The sequence below is a fragment of the Prionailurus bengalensis genome, chromosome E4 (assembly GCF_016509475.1).
Source record: "Prionailurus bengalensis isolate Pbe53 chromosome E4, Fcat_Pben_1.1_paternal_pri, whole genome shotgun sequence".
In the NCBI taxonomy this organism is placed as follows: domain Eukaryota; kingdom Metazoa; phylum Chordata; class Mammalia; order Carnivora; family Felidae; genus Prionailurus; species Prionailurus bengalensis.
In genome coordinates this window covers 24,858,164-24,878,660 of record NC_057360.1, presented here as the reverse complement: position 1 = coordinate 24,878,660, position 20,497 = coordinate 24,858,164, and the positions used below count along the sequence as shown (strand labels likewise).

At 40.9% G+C, this 20,497-nt stretch overlaps 1 protein-coding gene across 1 annotated transcript in view; it reads left to right on the top strand.

The window, feature by feature from the left end:
• LAMC1 (laminin subunit gamma 1) overlaps positions 1 to 15,729 on the top strand; it is a 130,586-nt gene extending 114,857 nt beyond the window's left edge. Inside the window, exons 19-28 of the mRNA XM_043568381.1 lie at positions 528 to 733; positions 1,134 to 1,213; positions 2,740 to 2,877; positions 3,627 to 3,771; positions 5,514 to 5,663; positions 5,917 to 6,031; positions 7,264 to 7,463; positions 8,576 to 8,734; positions 10,988 to 11,087; positions 12,681 to 15,729. Of these exons, the coding sequence (XP_043424316.1) occupies positions 528 to 733; positions 1,134 to 1,213; positions 2,740 to 2,877; positions 3,627 to 3,771; positions 5,514 to 5,663; positions 5,917 to 6,031; positions 7,264 to 7,463; positions 8,576 to 8,734; positions 10,988 to 11,087; positions 12,681 to 12,937 (1,550 nt within the window). The 3' untranslated portion in view covers positions 12,938 to 15,729. The remainder of the gene's footprint in view (positions 1 to 527; positions 734 to 1,133; positions 1,214 to 2,739; positions 2,878 to 3,626; positions 3,772 to 5,513; positions 5,664 to 5,916; positions 6,032 to 7,263; positions 7,464 to 8,575; positions 8,735 to 10,987; positions 11,088 to 12,680) is intronic.
• Positions 15,730 to 20,497: the final 4,768 nt, after the last annotated feature.

Below are 20,497 nucleotides of genomic sequence, written 5' to 3'. Positions count from 1 at the left end.
AACCATGAGATCATAACTTGAGCTGAAATCAAGAGTTGGATGCGTAACCAACTGAGCTACCTGGGCGCCCCTAAAATACAAAATGAATTTAATCGGCCACACTTCAACATCTGTTTTGAACCTGGTTTTTTCCTAGTTTAGAAAAATGTCTAGCACTCAGAGCTGGTAGTGCTTTTAATATTTTTATGATTAAATCTGGCATGTGCTGGAATATCAAACTTTCCTTTGTCAGACATTTCTTGGGTGTCTCCTTTTTGCTAATCACTGTGTAAGACTGGGAATGAGTAAGAAAGAAGCTCACAGTCAAGTGGAACCGACAGACACACAGTTGGAGACAGTGTTGTAAATGCAACAGTGGAGGTACAACTGGACACACAGTAAAGACTGACCAGTCCTGCCGATGGGGTTAGGAAAAGCTTATCGGAAAGATCCGTGTTTGGAAGAATAAGGTTTTGCCTCAGCTTTCATGTAAGATATGTCCCCTGCTTCAGATAATTTATGGACTTTCTTCTGCACTGCCATTGCAGATATAGACCAGAATTTGATAGATCGCCTCCAGAGATTGAATAATACCTTATCCAGCCAAATTAGCCGTTTACAGAATATCCGGAATACCATTGAAGAGACTGGAAACTTGGCTGAGCAAGCACGTGCCAGGGTAGAAAGCACTGAGCAGTTGATTGAAATTGCGTCCCGAGAACTTGAGAAAGCAAAGATTGCTGTTGCCAATGTGGTGAGTGATTGGGAAGGTCTGAGGTTGGGTTGTAGGAGTCCCCTGATAATTTGTAGCAAGTCTGTTACTGTCCGTTGAATGCTTCAGTTAAATTTGACTTATGTCTTTTTGTCATGGACCAAGAAAGCCACATTGCTCATAGTTGTCATTAAATAGTTATCACAAACTGGATAAAAACCAAAGGACATCTGGGCCATTTCTCTAGCTTTGTTCCTTCTATAGCACTAGGCAATTTAGACTTCCCTTATCCTTTGATGAAAACAAATAGTAATCTGTAGCCAAGGAGGCTAATAATGAGTAAAGATCTTTTAATTAATGAGACATTCTTTCTGCTAAATAATACTGATACAAATTTGGTTTTGACACTTGCTTTGAGATTAGTGATTTATTTCCTTTTCAGTCAATCACTCAACCAGAGTCCACCGGGGACCCAAACAACATGACTCTTTTGGCAGAAGAGGCACGAAAGCTTGCTGAACGGTAACCTCCAGATCTCTGTGTTTTCATGGTTAAGCTAGAACTTTCCTTACAGTGTGTACTTATTGTCCCTCCTTTACCCACACACACTTTTCACATATCCCACTTTGGTAAAGTTTGCTCTCTTTTCTGAAATTAGAATATTTACTTTGAATATTTGAATATGATGCTTTGGAGGGAAATTGTATTTGCACTTCTCAAAGAAAACCATAAAATTTTTAGATGTTTAATTTCAGAACCTTTAAGTTGATAATAAGCTCAGTTGAATTTGTTTTTTTTAATTTTTAAGGTTAATTTTTAGCAAAAATGCTTAACTCTCATATTTTAAGAGACAACATTTACTAACACATAGTACATTTGAAAATTAGCCCAAGAAAACAGACTATTTCATTCCTGATTTTTTTTAAGGTTTTTTTTTTTTAATTAAGTGTAAGGTAGTTTCGTAGGAAAACTGTAAGTCATAGGAGAGTATTAAATTGAAAAAAAAAAGCTGTTAAACAAGTTGCTAGAATGTAGGCTTATTCACTGCTGAAGTTCCAGTGCCTAACACAATGTCTAGGATACAGTAAGTGCTCAATAAATGTTGAATGCATTGCACACCAGCTCGCAGACCTCATGGTGCTTAAGTAAGCCCAGCGTTAGAATTTTAACCTCATTGTTCAAAGCGATTACTTCAGCTTCTTGCTTTAACATGTGCTCTTTCTATTCTTTGTAAATGTAAATGTGTGAGCTGCGTAATTTAGTTCATGGAACATTCATGGTTTCATAGCTAGATTTTGTGATTAAAAGATGACAGCTGAAAACATATGGAAAACTCCTAAGATAATTAGGTCTTGAAGATAAAATAATTTGGTGTATTTCATACAGGAATTTTGAAAGAAAGCTTATCATACCAAAAAAAAAAGAATGACCACATATGGCAGTATGACACTGTAATAGAAATTTTAGAGCTGACAAAATCTTAATGACTTACCCAGCTAAAATTCGCATTATTTGGCTGGATTTCCTGGTGACATGTTTCTTTCCATTGAGTGTTGGGTGACTTTTCCTGGTCAGTGATTAGGTTGCCTGTGCAAAATCTGAATAGTCGAATCTGTTTCAGGACTATGTAGTAACTGAACCAGAGTAAGGATTAAACATTAGATCTGAGGTTTGTGCTTATGACTAGATGAATGAGTCCTTGCTAGGATATATGGTTTTATAGATAAATTATTCTTAAACAATTATACTTAGAAGTCATTTTTTTGAAGAAATATAAACATTTGCCTCTATAAACTTTATAGGAAAATATTGCTTGGAAAATAACCTCTGGGAAAATGCCATTTTCTCAGATTGTTGAATGTTATTGTAAACCTAGCCCCATTGAAATGATTGCAAAATTCCAAATTTATAAGATTTTTCCAGTATTTATAGAGCTCTGCCCACGTTGGCGTTTGTATATATAGTAAGGTAAGCGTTACCTAAATTCTGCTGCTTTCTCGATTAAATAGTTCTGTTTCATGGTTCCTTTTTTCTTTTATGTTATCCAGCCATAAACAAGAAGCTGATGATATTGTAAGAGTGGCAAAGACAGCTAATGAGACATCAACTGAGGCATATGATCTGCTTCTGAGAACACTGGCAGGAGAGAATCAAACAACACTGGAGATTGAGGAGCTTAATAGAAAGTGAGTGTCATTTAAAAGTGGCTTCTGGCCCTTCAGTTGTTGCAAGCAGCACCATTTCCATGAAAAATGAAATGCTGATGCATTCGGGACATGCATTCAGGCAGTAAGATTCCTTTTGTTAATCATGCTTTTGAAATGGTGCAGTAATTAGAGCGGGGATATAGAGCTACAGAGATTTTATTTGATCTAATTCCTGTAACTACAGAGAAAGGTAACACGACTAGCCATGATACTTGAAATTCTGCAAAACTGAAAAAAGAAAGAGGAAATATCATAAAGTAGAGAAAATACACTTGAGCTACAAATGTTTAAAAGGTATCCGAAATAAGAAACTATGTGGTAAACCATATGGTATAAATAGAAGTGATGAGATGAAATAAAATTTAAGCGATGTTGGTTTTAAATAATAGCATTTGCTTGTGGCGCCTGGGTGGCTCAGTCAGTTAAGCATCCGACTCTTGATTTCAGCTCAGGTCATGATCTCAGAGTTTGTGAGAGTGCACTGAGAGGGCAGAACCTGCTTGGGATTCTCTCTCCCTCTCTCTCTGCCCCTTCCCTGCGTGCGCGCGCGCACACACACATACACACACACACACTCAAAATAAATAAATGAACTTAAAAATAAAATAGCATTTTCTTTAAAGTTGTAGAAATTCTATTGCAGTGATTTGAACTGGAATTAATGCAGTTAACATTGAGATGCCAGAAGCAACTCAGTTTTTCACTCAGTCACATCTTTTGTTCCTTAGGTATGAACAAGCAAAGAACATCTCACAGGATCTGGAGAAGCAAGCCGCCCGAGTGCATGAAGAGGCCAAAAGGGCTGGAGATAAAGCGGTGGAGATCTATGCCAGCGTGGCCCAGCTGACGCCTGTGGACTCAGAAGCACTGGAGGTACGGGGTGGACAACCTGTATGCACAGGGATTTGGTTGTCACCGCCATCACCCTCCACAGCACGCACCTTTGCCTCCCAGACACATGCACACCGCACACACCCCTCACAGTCTGGGTGAAGGCTATTCTGACTGCTCTGTGATTTTCATGGGTACCTTCCTCCTCCGTCCTCCACCTAACTCAGTGGCAATATCGGGTTCTGTTTTAGATATGTTAACAGAACTTACCGAGATAAAGAATCCCGTGATTGAGGTGCCTGGGTGGCTCAGTCAGCTGAGATTCTGACTCTTGGTTGCAGCTCAGGTCATGATCTCAGGGTCGTGGGATGGAGCCTTCTGTCGGGCTTTGTGCAAAGCATAGAGCCTGCTTAAGATTCTGCCCCCCCCACCGCTCTCCTCTGCTCGCACTCTTGCTTGCTCACTGTCTCTAAAAAACAAACAAAAACAAAAAAACCTGTGATTATAAAGATTAAACATCAAAGACTCTTTAGTGATATTAATCACTCCTAAATCTTTAATATAAATCCAACTTATTATATATTTGTATTTATTAGAGCCAGTACACCAGGAGTGTTACTCCCAGGTACTGTCTGCTTGAGAACAAGAGAGAAATTGAATAAAATGGTTTAAATGAAAGAACTCTTACCAGGATGCTGTTGGGCAGGTGAAATATTTGGGGGATTGGTAGTATTTTATTGCATCTGTACTCCAGTCATGAATCCTGTTCCCAGGTTCTGTATAAATTATATATATCTATGTTATATACACTTGAAATTTATTAAGTATCACTTCTTACATCTGAGGTGTTGTTGATTTTTTACCATAACGGTTTAGCTAGGTCTCTTCAGACATGTATATACTGTATGATCTCACATATTTGAAATTTGAGAATAGGCAAAACTAATCTATGATAAAAACCAGACCAGTGGCAGCTGCATTGTTGAAAAGGGAGGTATGGAAATTAACTGGAAAGAGATACAAGGGAGTTTCCTGGTGTGGAAATATTCTATATCTTGACTGGGGAGTTGGTTACACAGGGAAATATATTTGTCAAAGCTCATTGCAGTAAGTGTTGTGCCTTTCACTGTGTCTAAAGTATACCTCTGTTTTTGGAAAAAAGGTCCAAAAAATCTTGACCTATGCTGCTCTTTTAAAAATATCTGTTGAGTCTCTCTGCCCCTCCCCTGCTCACACTCTGTCTCTTTCAAAAATAAATAAACATTAAAAAAATTTTAAAGGGTGCCTGGGTGGCTCAGTCGGTTGAGGGTCCAACTTCGACTCAGGTCATGATCTCACGGTTCGTGGGTTCGAGCCCCGCATCGGGCTCTGTGCTCAGAGCCTGGAGCCTGCTGAGGATTCTGTGTGTGTGTGTGTCTCAAAAATAAATAAACATGAAAAAAAAAATTGGGGGCACCTGGGTGGCTCAGTCGGTTGAGCATCTGACTCTGGCTCAGGTCATGATCTCACGGTTTGTGAGTTTGAGCCCCGCATCGGGCTCTGTGCTGACAGCTCAGAGCCTAGAGCCTGCTTCAGATTCTGCATCCCCCCACCCCACCCCAACCCACCCCCGTATCTCTCCGCCCCACCTCTGCTTGTACTCTCACGCTTTCAAAAATAAACATTAAAAAAAAATTTTTTTTAAATATCTATTGAGTCTTAAGTGTTACAGAGTTACTAAGGCTAGCTTTTCATCAGTTTCATTGTTTTGTCTAAAATGTCACAATCTTATTTGCTTTTCACAGAAGGAGGCAAATAAAATAAAGAAGGAAGCTGAGGATCTGGACCATCTGATTGACCAGAAGTTAAAAGATTATGAGGACCTCAGAGAGGACATGAGAGGGAAGGAACTGGAAGTCAAGAAGCTTCTGGAGAAGGGAAAGATTGAACAGCAGGTTGGTTTGATTTGCAGGTTGCTTCCTGTCTTGAGGCAAAATTTGAAACCGTGCACGCAGAAGCTCTGCGATGTTACCTCAGGGCCCAGGGCAGCAAGCCCGAGGGTGTTCGGAGGAAAGTCTGTGGGGCACCCAGGGCTAGCTGCTGTAGGCGGGCGGGTGTCGGGGTGGTAGCTTGGAGGTGCCTGGTCATTAGGAGAAAAAAGGGCTTTACCTTGGAGGGTTCATCCCCTGATCTGCCATGTGTTTGTAGACTGCTGACCAGCTCCTAGCCCGAGCAGATGCCGCCAAGGCTGTTGCCGAAGAAGCTGCTAAAAAGGGACGAAATACCTTACAAGAAGCCAACGACATCCTCAGCAACCTGAGAGGTAGGAGCAGGTCACATAATTGGGTAAATGTCTATGCTTTCTTCACTAGGGCGATTTCCGTTTTGTTTTTGTTTTTTTTTTTACCATGAGATTCTTGGAACATCTACAATATGAAAGATAATAGTATAATAAACCCCATACATAAATCCTTCATCTAGATTCAACAGTTATGATTTTAAATATACCTACCTCATCCCCCAGCATCCACCCTAGTTTTTTTATGCTGAAGTATTTCAAAGAAAAATCTCAGAGCTCATGTCATTTTACCCCTTTATACCCCAGTGTGGGGGAGAAGAAAAAAGGAAATTTTCTGATGTTAGAATAATTCATGTTATCAAGATATGCCTATTTAGCTGGCTCATGTTGGTAAATAGAGATGATTTTTAATTTTCTCTGCCAAGTGCATCTCAGTGTTTTTATCTTCTTTCCTCACGCAAGATAAAAAACACATGTGCTCAGTTCACAGTATAGTGCTGGACTTGCCTCTGATAAACTAGCCCATAGGTTCTATAAATATGGAAGCTTTACCAGATAATGGTTGAGGGCTCCTGGTGGCTCAGGTGGTTAAGGATCTGACTTCGGCTCAGGTCATGATCTCATGCTTTGTGAGTTTGAGCCCCGCATTGGGCTCTGTGCTGACAGCTCAGGGCCTGGAGCCTGCTTCAGATTCTGTGACTCCCTCTCTCCCTGTGCGTCCCCTGATTGCATGCATGCTCACTCTCTGTCAAAAATAAACAAACATTAAAAAAAAAAATAAAAAAACAAGAAAATGGTGGAGTATATTGGCTCTGGTGTCAGTGGGATTGAGTTAGAATCCCTGATCCCCCTCTTATTTCTGTGAACCCTTGGGGGAAATTATCTACCTCTTTAATCCTCAGTTCTCACTTACAAAAATGACACAGTGCCTGCATCACAGGCACACCAAAAAGCTCTTAACTCCATAGCTAAGACATAGGAAACACTAAATAAACTACAGCCTTTAACATTGGTTGCAGTGGTCGTAATGGCATACTCAGTGCTTTGCATGAAAATAAACTTTCCAGAAACATGTTCATTCACAAGAATCTGAAGCCTTGTGCTCTGTTCTTCTCAAGGCTGCCCATGCTGGTTTTCATTTTTCTCTCCTGGCTTTTCATTGTTCATAAAACAAATTCCAGTTGCAGCTTCCTGAAAGGTTCCCTTTTGGCTTGTTGAGAGTTCAGTTCAAATGTGTTCCTTGAACTTGATTTTAGATTTTGACAGGCGTGTGAACGATAACAAGACAGCTGCAGAGGAGGCTCTAAGGAGAATTCCTGCCATCAACCAGACCATAATTGAAGCCAATGAAAAGACGAGGGAGGCACAGCTGGCCCTGGGCAATGCCGCTGCGGATGCCACCGAAGCCAAGAGCAAGGCCCACGAGGCCGAGAGGATCGCCAGTGCTGTCCAAAGGGTGCGTGCTTCCCCCTTCTCCCAGATGCTCTTTGCTCATGTACTTCTCTAGTCATCTTCCAGGTTCTGTCCAGACCCCTAGAAGCCTAGCAGGCTTCTTCCTCGAATTCAGTAAAATCACCTTAAACTATCCTTATTCATTTTTTACTAGGCAGTAGAATAGGTACACACATTGACTGAAGAGGGAGAGTCAGAATCATTGAAATCATCGAAAGAGCCCTTTAACATTTCTTCTGTTGTCTCAGTGGCAGGGTCTGTATTGTGAGTGGAGGATGGCTCCTGGACCCACAGAGCCCCTTCCACACAAACGTCAGACTCTTCTCAAACACAGTTCTTTGACATGGACAGCTGAAATTTTTTTCAGCCTTATGTAGAGTGCCAAGTCCGTCCAACTCTGAGGCCCCTCTTCCAGACGGATGTTGTATCTGAGCCCCTCCTATTAGCTTCCACTGCCAGGATTCCTTCTACTCATTGTAAAGAATAATCTCTTTAAGCTGCCTCTTTCCTACTTAACGGTTAATCTGTTTGTTTTATTTAAAAGAGAGACTGGAACAGATTCTAAAATTATGTGTTTGAGAATCATATACATTTTTTTAGTTTGCTTAGAATAGTTGGTTTAGGGATTAATTACATTTTATAAAATATTCCTATTTCGGGATCATGGTCTTTTTGTACATTGTGATGAATTGCCAAGTAGAACAAGGCTACATTTGCATTAAAAATGCATAATTTGAAAGTGTCTAATCCATGTGATGTGGAGGAGAATGTACACCGTGTAAATGTTTTATCATTTGCTAGCCACGCAACCTCAACTAACAATGGAAATAACAGAACAGGAAGTATTAAGGATAAATGAGAGGGTGCAAACAGAAGTATTTTATAAATTGTAAAATGCTATTATGTTAGGTGGTAAGGCTGGCTTTTCTTTCATTCCTGTTATTTGGAACCCAAATAAATGATAGTGTAACTCAACATATGGTATAATTTACTGCTCCGTTCTTTCTGGATTGTATTTTTGATCCATTTTACAGATTATAAAAGGTGTGGGAGCATACTTTAGAAAAAGGAAAGCTTTTTTTTTTTTTCATTAGTAGTTATCTATTTTATGCCTAGAATGCTACCAGCACCAAGGCAGAAGCTGAAAAGACATTTGCAGAAGTTACAGACCTGGATAACGAGGTGAACGATATGTTGAAACAACTACAGGAAGCAGAAAAGGAGCTGAAGAGAAAACAAGATGATGCTGACCAGGATATGATGATGGCAGGGATGGTAAGCAGTTTGTTTTGGCCTATTTGCTTCTGGAAGGAAGTGAAGGGTGATCAATAAATAAGATCCCCATCTTGTTAAGAAATGTCTCTTTCGTATTGACTTTTGTTTCTCATTGCGTTTTGGGGCCATGAATTGGCCTAGTAGCTGACATAGAAGACAAAGAATTTGGACCCCCTGCCAGGTTGTTGCACAATTGTCCTGTCCCCAAGCTTCTCTCAACTAAAAGCAAAACATTCTTTTACACATTTGAAGCTTTAGGACATTAAAAAGTACATATTTATATTTTTGGAGGGATGCTTCATTGATGGTATAAAATCAAAAGGAGTACAACGAAAAGTTGATGTCCTTCCTACTCTTGTTACCCCAGCAACTTGCTTTCTAGGGGCAAAGACCAGTTTCTCATGTTTCATTTTTAAAGATGACAAAACATACCAAACTTACTTCCAGTTTAATTTTTTTTTTTTTTTTTTTACCTTTTGTGATGTTGTTGGTAACAAAATTAACTCATTGAATGCATGGCCTAATGAAGAATGAGAGTCCGTTTTTCTATTTTATGCTATATGTTGCTTTCAAAAGACTTTGATGGAGTCACAATAGAAAGAACTTTTCAGTTCAGTCGGATTACAATCACAGGAATGATACACATGAACGTGTTTAATTGTGCACTTTCAGTGCAAGCAAGGGACCTTTCTTCCACTTTTGAAAACCAGACTTTCTAGTCTGGCTCATTTTCACCTTGGGACAGAAAGGAGAACTATGATCCTGTTTATCTAGGCAAAGAAGACTCTAGGGAAGTGATATCAGGAAGCATCCCTTTGCAAATACCTAATTTTATTGTGCTTTTTGGGTTTTGTTTTGGACTGCCTTAATTTTCTGTAGCAAAGTTTATGGCTGAAATGGAAATTACTATATAGTAAAAAAAAATATCTGTTTCTCAGATGTGCTGAGCATCTCTAGATTTCATTTTTAACGTGGTTTTAGAACATTAGATTCAGAGACTGTTGAAAGAAGGAAAAGGATATATTCTTAATGAGCTTCAAAGGAAGGGTATGGATTCAATTCAAAGGGTGGAAGTGGATCCATCTTTTGTTTCTTTTGGTAAATAGCTTCCAAGGAACACAAAGCACCCTCACATACACTGTCCCACTTACATTTACGTCAGTCCTGAAAGACACAGCGTCAAGCCACTTTTGTTTAAATATTTTTCTTAACCAGAAGAGCAAAGCTTACAGTTGTCCTGGAACAGGAGGCTGGAGACCACAGGTTAAATGCAGTAGTGTCGCTGTCCACAGGCCATAGCAGTCATTTACCCCTCTCCTGGTATACACACAGAAAAGCCTATCGAGACTAAGAATGGCTGTGATTTCAACAGAGATTAATCATTTATCTGTGAAGGTTTTTTCCTCTTTTTCTTTTTAAAAATCCTACATTGTTTCTATCCAAAAACGTTGCATTATCTTGAGCCAAAAACTAGGAAAAACAATCATGTGGTAGGGAACTCAAAGCCACTCATTTATATCCTGGCTAGATTTATTTGTGAGAGCATCTGTTTTCTGATATTTAGACACTTCCTCTTCCATTGCCATTTCCCATGACTCATGCACAGTGTATTTGTTCAGGTTTCATGGAACTTTCCCAAATATATTTACCTTTGGTTGATTTTAAAAATGTAAATTGTATTGCCCCAGTTTGTGTGGGTACGTGCACACCCGTGTGTGCGCACAGGCACGTGTGGTTGCAGGGGGCGAGGGTGTTCTAGAGGGTGTCACTTGCTTATGAAAATTTTTTGAGAATACAACATTTCTAATCAAGTTTCTAAGATAGTCAAGTCTCTAAGAGTGTCCTGAAGGACATATTTCAGTTCTAAAATGTAGTTTTTATATTCATCCTTAAAAATAACTTGTTTCTGCTTGATGAATTATATTATGAATATACTGTGTATTCTTGAGTGAGAAAGTGGGGAAAGGAAATAATATTGGTCTTTTTGAAATACAAATACACTCAGTGTAGGCATGCGGACTGCCTACTCATGACAGTCATATGAATTAAAAATAATATTTCACCATGAAGATAGGATCAAAAAAAAAAAAACCCTACAGTGAGAGATTATAGTTTCATGAGTTAGGAAAAAAGCATCTGAAAATTGGACTTGTTGGCTGATTAGGGGCTGATTCTTCATTTCAAGAAGATGAAGACACACCATTGGGACTGTTGTTTTCATCTGTCCTTCTCTCTGTCCTTCTCTCTGTACAGGCTTCACAGGCTGCTCAGGAAGCCGAGATCAATGCCAGAAAAGCCAAAAACTCCGTCACCAGCCTCCTCAACCTGATTAATGACCTCTTGGAGCAGCTGGGTAAGTAGCTGGAGAGCCATTTTAGGCAGGATCTCTATTTTGTGCATTGTTTGTTCTTGGGGTCTGGTATAGTTGTCACAAAAGCAGATATTATGGCATGAGTATTGTGTGAACTGAAACATGACTTTAGGTTGTATTAATTCAACAAATACTTCTTCCGTGGCATATGATCTAAGTACTGGACTCTGACCAGGACTTCTAAAATTAGGAAGATAGGTTGCCAGAGTTGCTCATTTATGGTCGATGTTTATGATACATTGAATAGCTCATTCTGCTGACAGAGTGTCTTTAAAAGATTTAGAGTGAAGGATTTCAGTGGCAGAATAAAAGAACACTTTAAACTGGTGATGACTTCATTGCCTGGAATTCTCTTCATTTGCTAATTAAAAGGATAATCTGACAGTTTTTTAAAGAGTCAGATTATTTGATTATTCTCTTACTGATAGCATAAGGAAATATGAGCATGTTGAAATGCTCTTTTAATCTAGTTTAATAGGGAGCAGACTTCATTATAGGACAGATGTACTTTTGTCACAAGCCTTCATTATAAAGTGATAACAATCCAGCCAATACAGCTTTGTAGCAAGGCATTCTGTTTTAATTCGCCAGCCTTTAAGGTTTGGTCACTTTTTCTTTTGGAGCAGGGGGAGGTGGGGGGGGGGGAGGTATATTTTTTATCTGTCTCAAATACCAAAAATAATAAATAATGTGCTAACAGATGGGTTTTAAAATGACAGGAAGCTAGAGGAGGTAGCTTTTTGTGGGAAGAGCAAGATTTTAAAGTTAGTCAGACTTGGGTAGGAATCTTTGTTTTGTTGCCTTGTAAACTGCAAACTTGGGCAAATGAGTTAACATCTGAGAATCACTGGCATTAGATGGTCTCGTGAGAATTTAATCAAGTACAGTATGCGTAACGTGCTGATCACCGTGTGGCTGTCTGCTCTCATTAATTATGGAAGCAATTCCTTCCAAAAAAAACTCTTTTTCTTGCTAATTTTAAAGTGAAGCCTTTGCTGAAATTATTTCAGCATTTCATCCCTGGCCATTTTCCATAGGAGGACTCCAAGTAGCGTCTAACTCCTAAAGGCAGGACATGACTCCCAAAACCAATGCAGCTTCCCTGGAATCTAAGAGCTGAGGGCGTAGAGTTCAGCTTAAAGATTCTTATGTTCGTCAGATGGCATTAAAATGGCATACAGATAACAGTTATTGCCATTTTTATGTTTATATATGTAATCAGATGACCTTCAAAACCACAAGTGAGACTTAAGGTCTTGAACACGGCACCTGTGTATTTAGAAAGCATTTCACAAAAACTGTTTTCTCAGAAAAAAAAACTATCCAGCCCAGTATCCGTTATATATAGGCTCTGACCTGTCCTAACTTAGCAAGGTCAGCATTTGTCGTTGGTCTGCATTGACCACACCCTTGTACAACACGAACAGTCTACACATCACACGTGCAGGCCGACTCTGCTTGGGGGTGGCTGGGGGTCTGTGTTTATAGAAGAGGTGAGTGGAGTTACTTGTGGAGTAATGTGATAACTCTTACTGAATGCATCTATTTCCTTCTGTGTCCCTTCCGACTCTACAGGGCAGCTGGACACAGTGGACCTGAACAAGCTGAATGAGATTGAAGGTACCCTGAACAAAGCCAAAGATGAGATGAAAGTCAGCGATCTAGACAGGAAAGTATCTGACCTGGAGAATGAAGCGAGGAAGCAAGAGGCTGCCATCATGGACTATAACAGAGATATCGAGGAGATCATGAAGGACATTCGCAACCTGGAAGACATCAAGAAGACCCTACCATCTGGCTGCTTCAACACCCCGTCCATTGAAAAGCCCTAGCGTCATCGCGTAGGGCCGGAAGGCAGCACCCCCCGACCAGGGAGCCGTTGTGAGGCCATAGAGTGCCTTAACACAAAGATGACATTTCTCAGACCCCCACTTCTCTGCTGCTCTCCACCACTGTCCTTTTGAACCAGGAAAATTCACAAAGCTTAAAAAGAAACAAGTCAGATATCATGAATCGGGAACAAAGGGTTTTATCTGATAGTCTCTCTTCCACGGAAGGCACTCCCTTACCCACACTTTCCCTTCCGAGTTGCATGAGGACGTGGCACCTTACGGTATCGTACGGTGGCATAAACGCTTCGTGGGAACCATTGTCCGCCAGGGCTGAGCAAGTAGCCCTCCCCTTCTCACTGATACCAACAGAACTCCTCAGTCTCAGTACTCTTGTTTCTATGAAGGAAAAGTTTGGCTACCACTAGTAGCATTGTGATGGCCAGTATATCCAGTCTATCGATAAAGAAAATGCACCTCCATCTACTACCCCTCCTTCTTTTAAGCAAAAGGAAATAAACATCCTGTGCCAAAGGTATTGGTCATTTAGAATGTCAAGAGCCATCATCAGTTGTTTTAGCTATTTTGAGTATAGGACACTGAGCCATCCACGGGTAAGGATGCAATTATTTATGACAGTCTCCAGGAGAATGAGGCTGCAGAAGTAGGCTGAACATTTTCTTGTATGTTAATAATTTGACTAGGAAGATAAACTTTTTTCAGATCTTTGGGCAGCTGATAAATCTGGATGGGCAGCTTGCACTCACCATAGACATCTTCTGATATTCCTATAAATGGAATTTATACAGAAGTAATAGGGATATGATAACCACTAAAGTCTTTGTCAAAATCAAACCAATTCTTAGAGCTTTTTTTAGTACATTAGTCTTGGAACTAGTGCTGTTAATCCGGTAGAGAGAAGTTGGCCCCTGAGATCTTGACAGACACACACAGAACAAGCCTCCTCATCCTAGTCTTTCCTAGCAAAGGGATGAAACTTAGATGCAGCCTGTATTGTCAGGATCCCACATACCCATTTTTCTTCCACTGGGGAGAGATGACGCCTTTGACCCTTATCCTCAATTAGCTTCTGACGTTCCCAACTTCTAGAATCTCTCTAAACAGTTTGCCAAATCCTGGTGGCAAATACTTGCACTCAGTATTTCACACAGCTGCCAACACCATCTAGCTCCTGCACTTTGTGATTTAAACCCACTCTAAACCTTCCCTCCAAGTGTGGAGGGGAGACCCATCGGTGGAGTTGCCTCGTGGGCTTCTCAACTTTTGATCCTCAGCTCTGTGGTTTTCTTGCAAGATCACAGTGTGACGATTCCCTGCCACACAACCCCTCCCTCCTACCAGCCCACCTTTGAGATTCATATATAGCCTTTAACACTATGCAACTTTGTACTTTGCGTAGCGGGGGGAAAGAAACTATTATCTGACACACTGGTGCTATTAATTATTTCAAATTTATATTTTTGTGTGAATGTGTTTTTTTTTTTATCATGATTATAGAGTAAGGAATTTATGTAAATATACTTGGTCCTATTCCTAGAATGGCACTGTCTGTTCACTTCTTCCCTCCATTTTTCCTCCTCACTGGCACGTGTCTGGATACCTCCTGCCCTGCTGCCTACAATTCTTTGCGTTGCATTTGTTCCCCGTGGCTCTGCTCCTCGCCTTGTGTTTGCAGCATCTTCATTTCCTAATGTCGATATTGACCTGCTTTCCTGCCACACACAGCCGCTCAAAAGAGGTACCTCACACCCTCTTCCACTGCAATCCTGTGACCTTAAACTGTGGCATGCTGTTGTTCCTAATGCCCGCTCCAGGGCAGGTATGTCAGGTTGACAGAACATGGTGGGATTAGGACATTTTGCCCATTGGTATCTTCAGCATCGATGTGGGTCAAGCCAGGAACGAGCTAGGAATGCCCTGACACTTTGAACCAGATGGGTCATTTTGATAAGGGAGTGCACGATCACTGAGTGCTCGTAGGGCATCAGGGACAGTGTGCACAGACAGGTAGGATGGGAGCAGTCATGCCAGTCCGTTCTCCCCTTTCCGCCTCCGTGCATACCGGAGTTGACTACAAGCGTTTCGACTTGGCATACCCCTCGCTTTCCCTCTGCTGCTTCTCCTCGGCCTCTCCTACTGTGTCCCAAGGCGCGGGTCTTTCTTGCCAAGTTTTCACATCAGTGTTCCCTAGCCAGCTCCTCTTATTAAGTGGCCACATCCTAACAGAGACATTTTGTTCAAGGTTACAGGACAATGACTGTAGATAGACTGCCAAGATAGTTTCCCTCTGGCCCATGGGTCAGCCTCACACACCAGTAAGTCTTAGGCCACAGTGAAAATTGGGTTTTTGTTTTTTTCTTCATTTTGTTTTGTTGCTTTCCTCCTCCATCTGTGTAGTATATTTTTAAACAGAATTTTATTTTTAAAATAAAAGCTCTTTATAAGGCAATACCTTCATTACACTCCTGCGGTATACATGATTTTATTGTATAGTTCCAGTTATCTGTATTTTACATCATAAAATCGACAGGGTGGCTGCTGTGGAATGCTGGGTGTCACAGGGGACACAGACAGCTGTTCCCTGGAATTGTTTCTTCTAATTCCAACTGTGGCCCTTTTATATGTGCCTTCACTTCAGTTGTTTGCCTTAATCTCTACAGTCTTGCTCTCCAGGGTGGTGAATAAAATGCAACACTTGGCATTTTTTTTATGTTAAAAAAAAAAACAAACCAGTATTTTATTTATAATAAAATCTGAATATTTGTAACCCATTATATTTGGTGTGGCCTGAGTGTGGTACTGGGGACACAGGATGTTTTAAAAAGTTGAAGAGAAAGCTGTTCATAATATCTTATTGGGGTGACTTATTTTCTTGAGAACAATCCAATATGTGTGTATATATGTGTGTGTATATGTATCCATATAATGTATGTGTGCGTATGTGTATCTGTATAATGTGCATATGTACGTGTGTATGTATCTGTATAATGTATGTACATGTGTATAGATGTATCTGTATAATGTATCTGTGCATATGTTCTGTGTACAGATAACATGTAAGTACATATACACATACACATATATATTTATATTTACCCTTCTCAGATAGGGATACTTTGGTGTGGTCCAGAAGTAGGCAAACTTTTTCTCTAAAGAGCTAAACTGTAAATACTATAGGCTTTGTGAGCCATACAGTGTCTATTACAACTACCGTGCTATTGTAGCAGGGAAGTGGCCCTGAACAGTGTGTAAATGAGTATGGCTGGAGTCCAAAAACAGTCATGGGCCTGTGGGCTGCCATTTACCAGACCCCCCCCCCACCCCGAGACTCTTAAAATTATTTGGGTGTCTTAAGTTAGCAGCTATATGTAACAAGTTGTCTTTCTCCCTTTAAATATGCATATAACTTCAGCTAAAGGGGGTTCTTCAGATGATGGAAAACACTCTCAAACATAATGGAATGAAGAGAAAAAGGAAGTAATGTGCTGAACTGACAGGCCAGAAGTAGCTCCTTGTACCTCCCTCCTTCTGGGGGGTTGACCAACGGAGTAACCCAAGGCCGGGTGAAGAGTTGGAGAACTACGGACACAGCAGGAAGGCTTCAGTTTGCTCTTCTGTGCTCGTTTGTGGCCCTGAGTCCTTGTGGACAACATGGCACCTTCCCAGTCATACATCCTTGTAACTGTGATACCTGTGAAGAACCTGAACTCTGTTCTCAGTTGGACTTGCTCAGAGAGAGCTTTAGAGGGCACTCGTTACTAGGTTTCTCACATCCCCTGCTCTTAACCCCAGATTGTAGGGGCCGATTCAAATGCAAATACATCTTTGTAGCTACTGTGTCAGAGTGATGAATGGGATTTAAAAATTCTTCTCATTCCTTTTGTTAGTTCAGGGCCAGGGGTTTCTCCAAAGTTGGTATCCACATAATCTGATTCAAAATATCCCCAAAGGTGTACTCCTTAAATAAGCATTCTTGAACCCTGATAAATCTGAATTCCCCAGCTCACTTCAGTAAGCTCCACATGGAGAGTCTCAAGAATACCTCTGGCACCCAGGAAAGCCATGAAGTAGAAAGGCAGATGGTACGGGCTTCATAGGGCGAGGGAGGACCCATCCCAAGGAAAGATCAAATATCTCCAGGTCCATAGTTCATGGAATAGAAATAAGACAATTGGACATAGCAGGTAATTTTGCCTGTTCACACTAAGCAGGTTTTAATGAAGTATTAATCACTGGAGTGAAAAATAAACTTCCTAGTAAATCTATCAGAGGCTCCAGTGGTTCAGAAGTCAACAACTAGCGTGCCTGCTTTATATTTGTACCGAGTCCCCTGAATGATTCTATCTGTTCTACACAAATGATATTCTAAATAGAAATTAATTATATGCTTAAAGGGAAATATTTAGCAGAAGTCAAACAAAAAGCTAAGAAGTTCCTGGTTGGGAATTCAAATAAGAGAAACCTCATCATTTCAGGTGTTCTTCTAACACCTCCATGTCATTTCTTTAACTCTCCTCCCACCCATGTTCTTTCTTTCCCCGCTCCATCCCAGGAAAGCCTGAGAGGCCAAGGGGTCACCTCCTCTGTTGAAATTGGCCAGTCCTTCCCTGTGTCCACCATCCCTCCCAGCCTAGCCTTGTACTGGCTTCTAACACGGCCCTTGGACACCTGTTTGTTGGGCAGGTGCCTCTCCCCCACCTTTTCCCCCAACCTCCCTCGTACTCCCCCAAATCTGGATCTGTGTGTTCATGTCCACATCCCCAGGGCCAGGAGGCATCCAGCAGTAGTCGTCACTGGGTTGTCAAAATGGTCTAAAAGTAAAACCAGCCTCTCTTATTTGCCTATTCTCCCATTTCTGTTACTTGAGCGGAGAGGGAGGTTTGTGGGTACTTGTTAGTGCCCTCTGCCCTCCTGCCAGCATCATTCTGCTCCCTCGATACCCCCATCTAGGGAGGGATTTGCAGGAATAGAAGCAAAACCGCTCTCTTTCACCAAGCGGCGGAATGCCCGGCACACACAGCTGGTGTGGCTCAGTCTACAAGGCCCGTTGCTCTGCATCCCAGCCTCACTCCAGCCGTTCCCAACACTGTGGGTGTGCGTCTGCCAGTTTACCCACAGCCCCTTTTGTACATATCTCTGGCTTCTGGTCCACGTTGTAACATGAATTCCTTTTCTTCTTGAACTCCTGGGAATGGGCCTGGTAAACTTCAACAGCTTGGTTAGTGTTTCATCCTGTTTGCATATGTACCTTCGAAAGACTGGTGATCTAGGCCATGCAGATACTGCTTATGATTAATTCAGTATAGTATTTATTTCTATAAAAAGTTGAGCATCAGGCCTCGATCAAGAATGTAACCCTCTGATACGGCGTTGTTCCCATGAGTATGTCCAAGTCAAGTTAAGTGATTCTCCAGGAAACGTGGCTGGTCATACCTTCGAGGACACCTCTCCATCCTCCCATAGTTCTTTTTCACCATGGCTAGTAACAGAAAACTCTACTTGAACTTCAGACTGATGCTTTTGAGCCCATGGTGTCCGCCCTTGTACTGAGATCCTTTGTTCTTTCAGTAACCAAACGCAGTCATCAAATTATGCCGTAGAAACCAGTGTTAAGAATTTCTAATGCAACTCCTTTTTGAATATTCTGTGTTGGCCTTCTAGGATGTAGAATCCAATTTTCCTACTCTTCTCTGTCAGTTGATCCCAGCCGTTCCTTGCATGGGCATTTCTTTCTTCCTGAGTATGGTTTCTAAGTTGAGGTTAGTGCAGAGTAAGCTGAAGTCCAGCCATGAGCAGAAATGTCTGGGGAAGATGTGCTGTCCTAGTGCGGATTACACGTTCCTGGGTTGCTGAGCCAGCGTCCGAGATAAAGGCTTGGGAGGAACAGCTATGATTTCAGTGATTACATGATTTCAGTGATTACATGTTTAGTGCAGTCAGAGACATTTGTGTTACAACTTGCTCACCACTCTTGGCTCAGACAGTCTGCTATCTGTGCTGTCTCGGTCAGGCTGATACAGAGGCTCAGACCTGGTCAGAGAGATGAGTTTTGCCACATAGATTTCAGACAGGCTCCCCCCTCCGCTTACATTTCTGAAAGACTGGGGAAGGACTAACACTCTCAAGATATCTTGCATTGTATATTGATCTTTTAAAAGGTACTTTCATAATGTTTTCTTTGATTTGCCCCTGATTTGATGAGGGTCTTCATTTGACCAATGAGGAAACACAACCGTGGTTTGCTGCTGCATCACCTTAAGCACTATTTTAGCATGTTGCTTTATTCTCTCGTGATTTTGATGTGTTTTCCTTTTAAGAAAGAGTCAGGGATAGGAACATAAAGCTGGCTCACCAACATTACCTTCACCTAGCTTCCTCTAATATTAACATCTGATAAAGCCATGGTACATTTCTCAAAACTAAGAAATTAATATTGGTGGAAGACTTAACTATAGTCTTTTGCCTGCCTTTAAACACCTTTTTCAATACCCCATTTTTAAAGAAATACTGGGGGCTCCTGGGTGGCTTATTCAGTTAAGCATCTGACCTCAGCTCAGGTCATGATCTCATGGTTCCTGAGTTTGAGCCCCACGTCGGGGTCTGTGCTGACAGTCCAGAGCCTGGAGCCTGCTTCAGATTCTGTCTCCCTCACTCACTCTCACTCTCTCAAAAATAAACATTAAAATTTTTTTTTAATTCCAAATTTTAAAACAAAATGAGAATACTCAGCTTTGATACCCAAGCTATGGGGCAATAGGAGTGTGGATAGTTGATTTTATTTTCATAATACAATCAAGACTGCCCAGTGTATAACATATTCATAATTAACTGCAAGCAATGTCATTAAACAACTTGTTAATGTCCTGAAAGCTTCAAAAGAGATTTTTAAAGATCCTTCAGAATGAACATTCTTTCATAACAATATGCCACAAAGTATATTAGAAATAGAAGATTTATAAAGATCACATTTAAAATTTTTTGTTATGCCATTTCAGACTTACAGAAAAATTGCAAGAATAGCCAAAAAGTTCTTCAATAGTCTTTACTCAGATTTCTCAAATGTTAATATTTTACTACATTTGCCTTTTCTCTGCTCTCACTCTTGCTCTCTGTGTAGAAAGAGACAACTGTTTTAAGTTGCAGACATGATGCCTTTTTACCCGTAAATACTTCAATGTATATTTCCTAAAGGAAAATTTCTTACATAACTACAGCACAATTGTCAAATTCAGGAAATTACCATTGACACAACATTATTATCTTATTTACAGCCATTATTCAGATTGCACCATTTGCAGTGGGCAGATAAACGGCCCCCAAAGATGTCCACATCCTAATCCCTAGAGCCTGTGAATGTGTGAGGTTGCACCACAGAGGGAATTAAGGTTTCTGATGTCATTAAGGTCATGAATCAGCCAATCTTGGAATAGATTATCCTGGGTTATCTGGGCAGGGCAATATAATCATAAGGATTCTTATAATTGGAGGAGGGAGGCAGAAAAGGAGGTCAGAATGATGCAAAGGGATAAGGACTCAACCTAT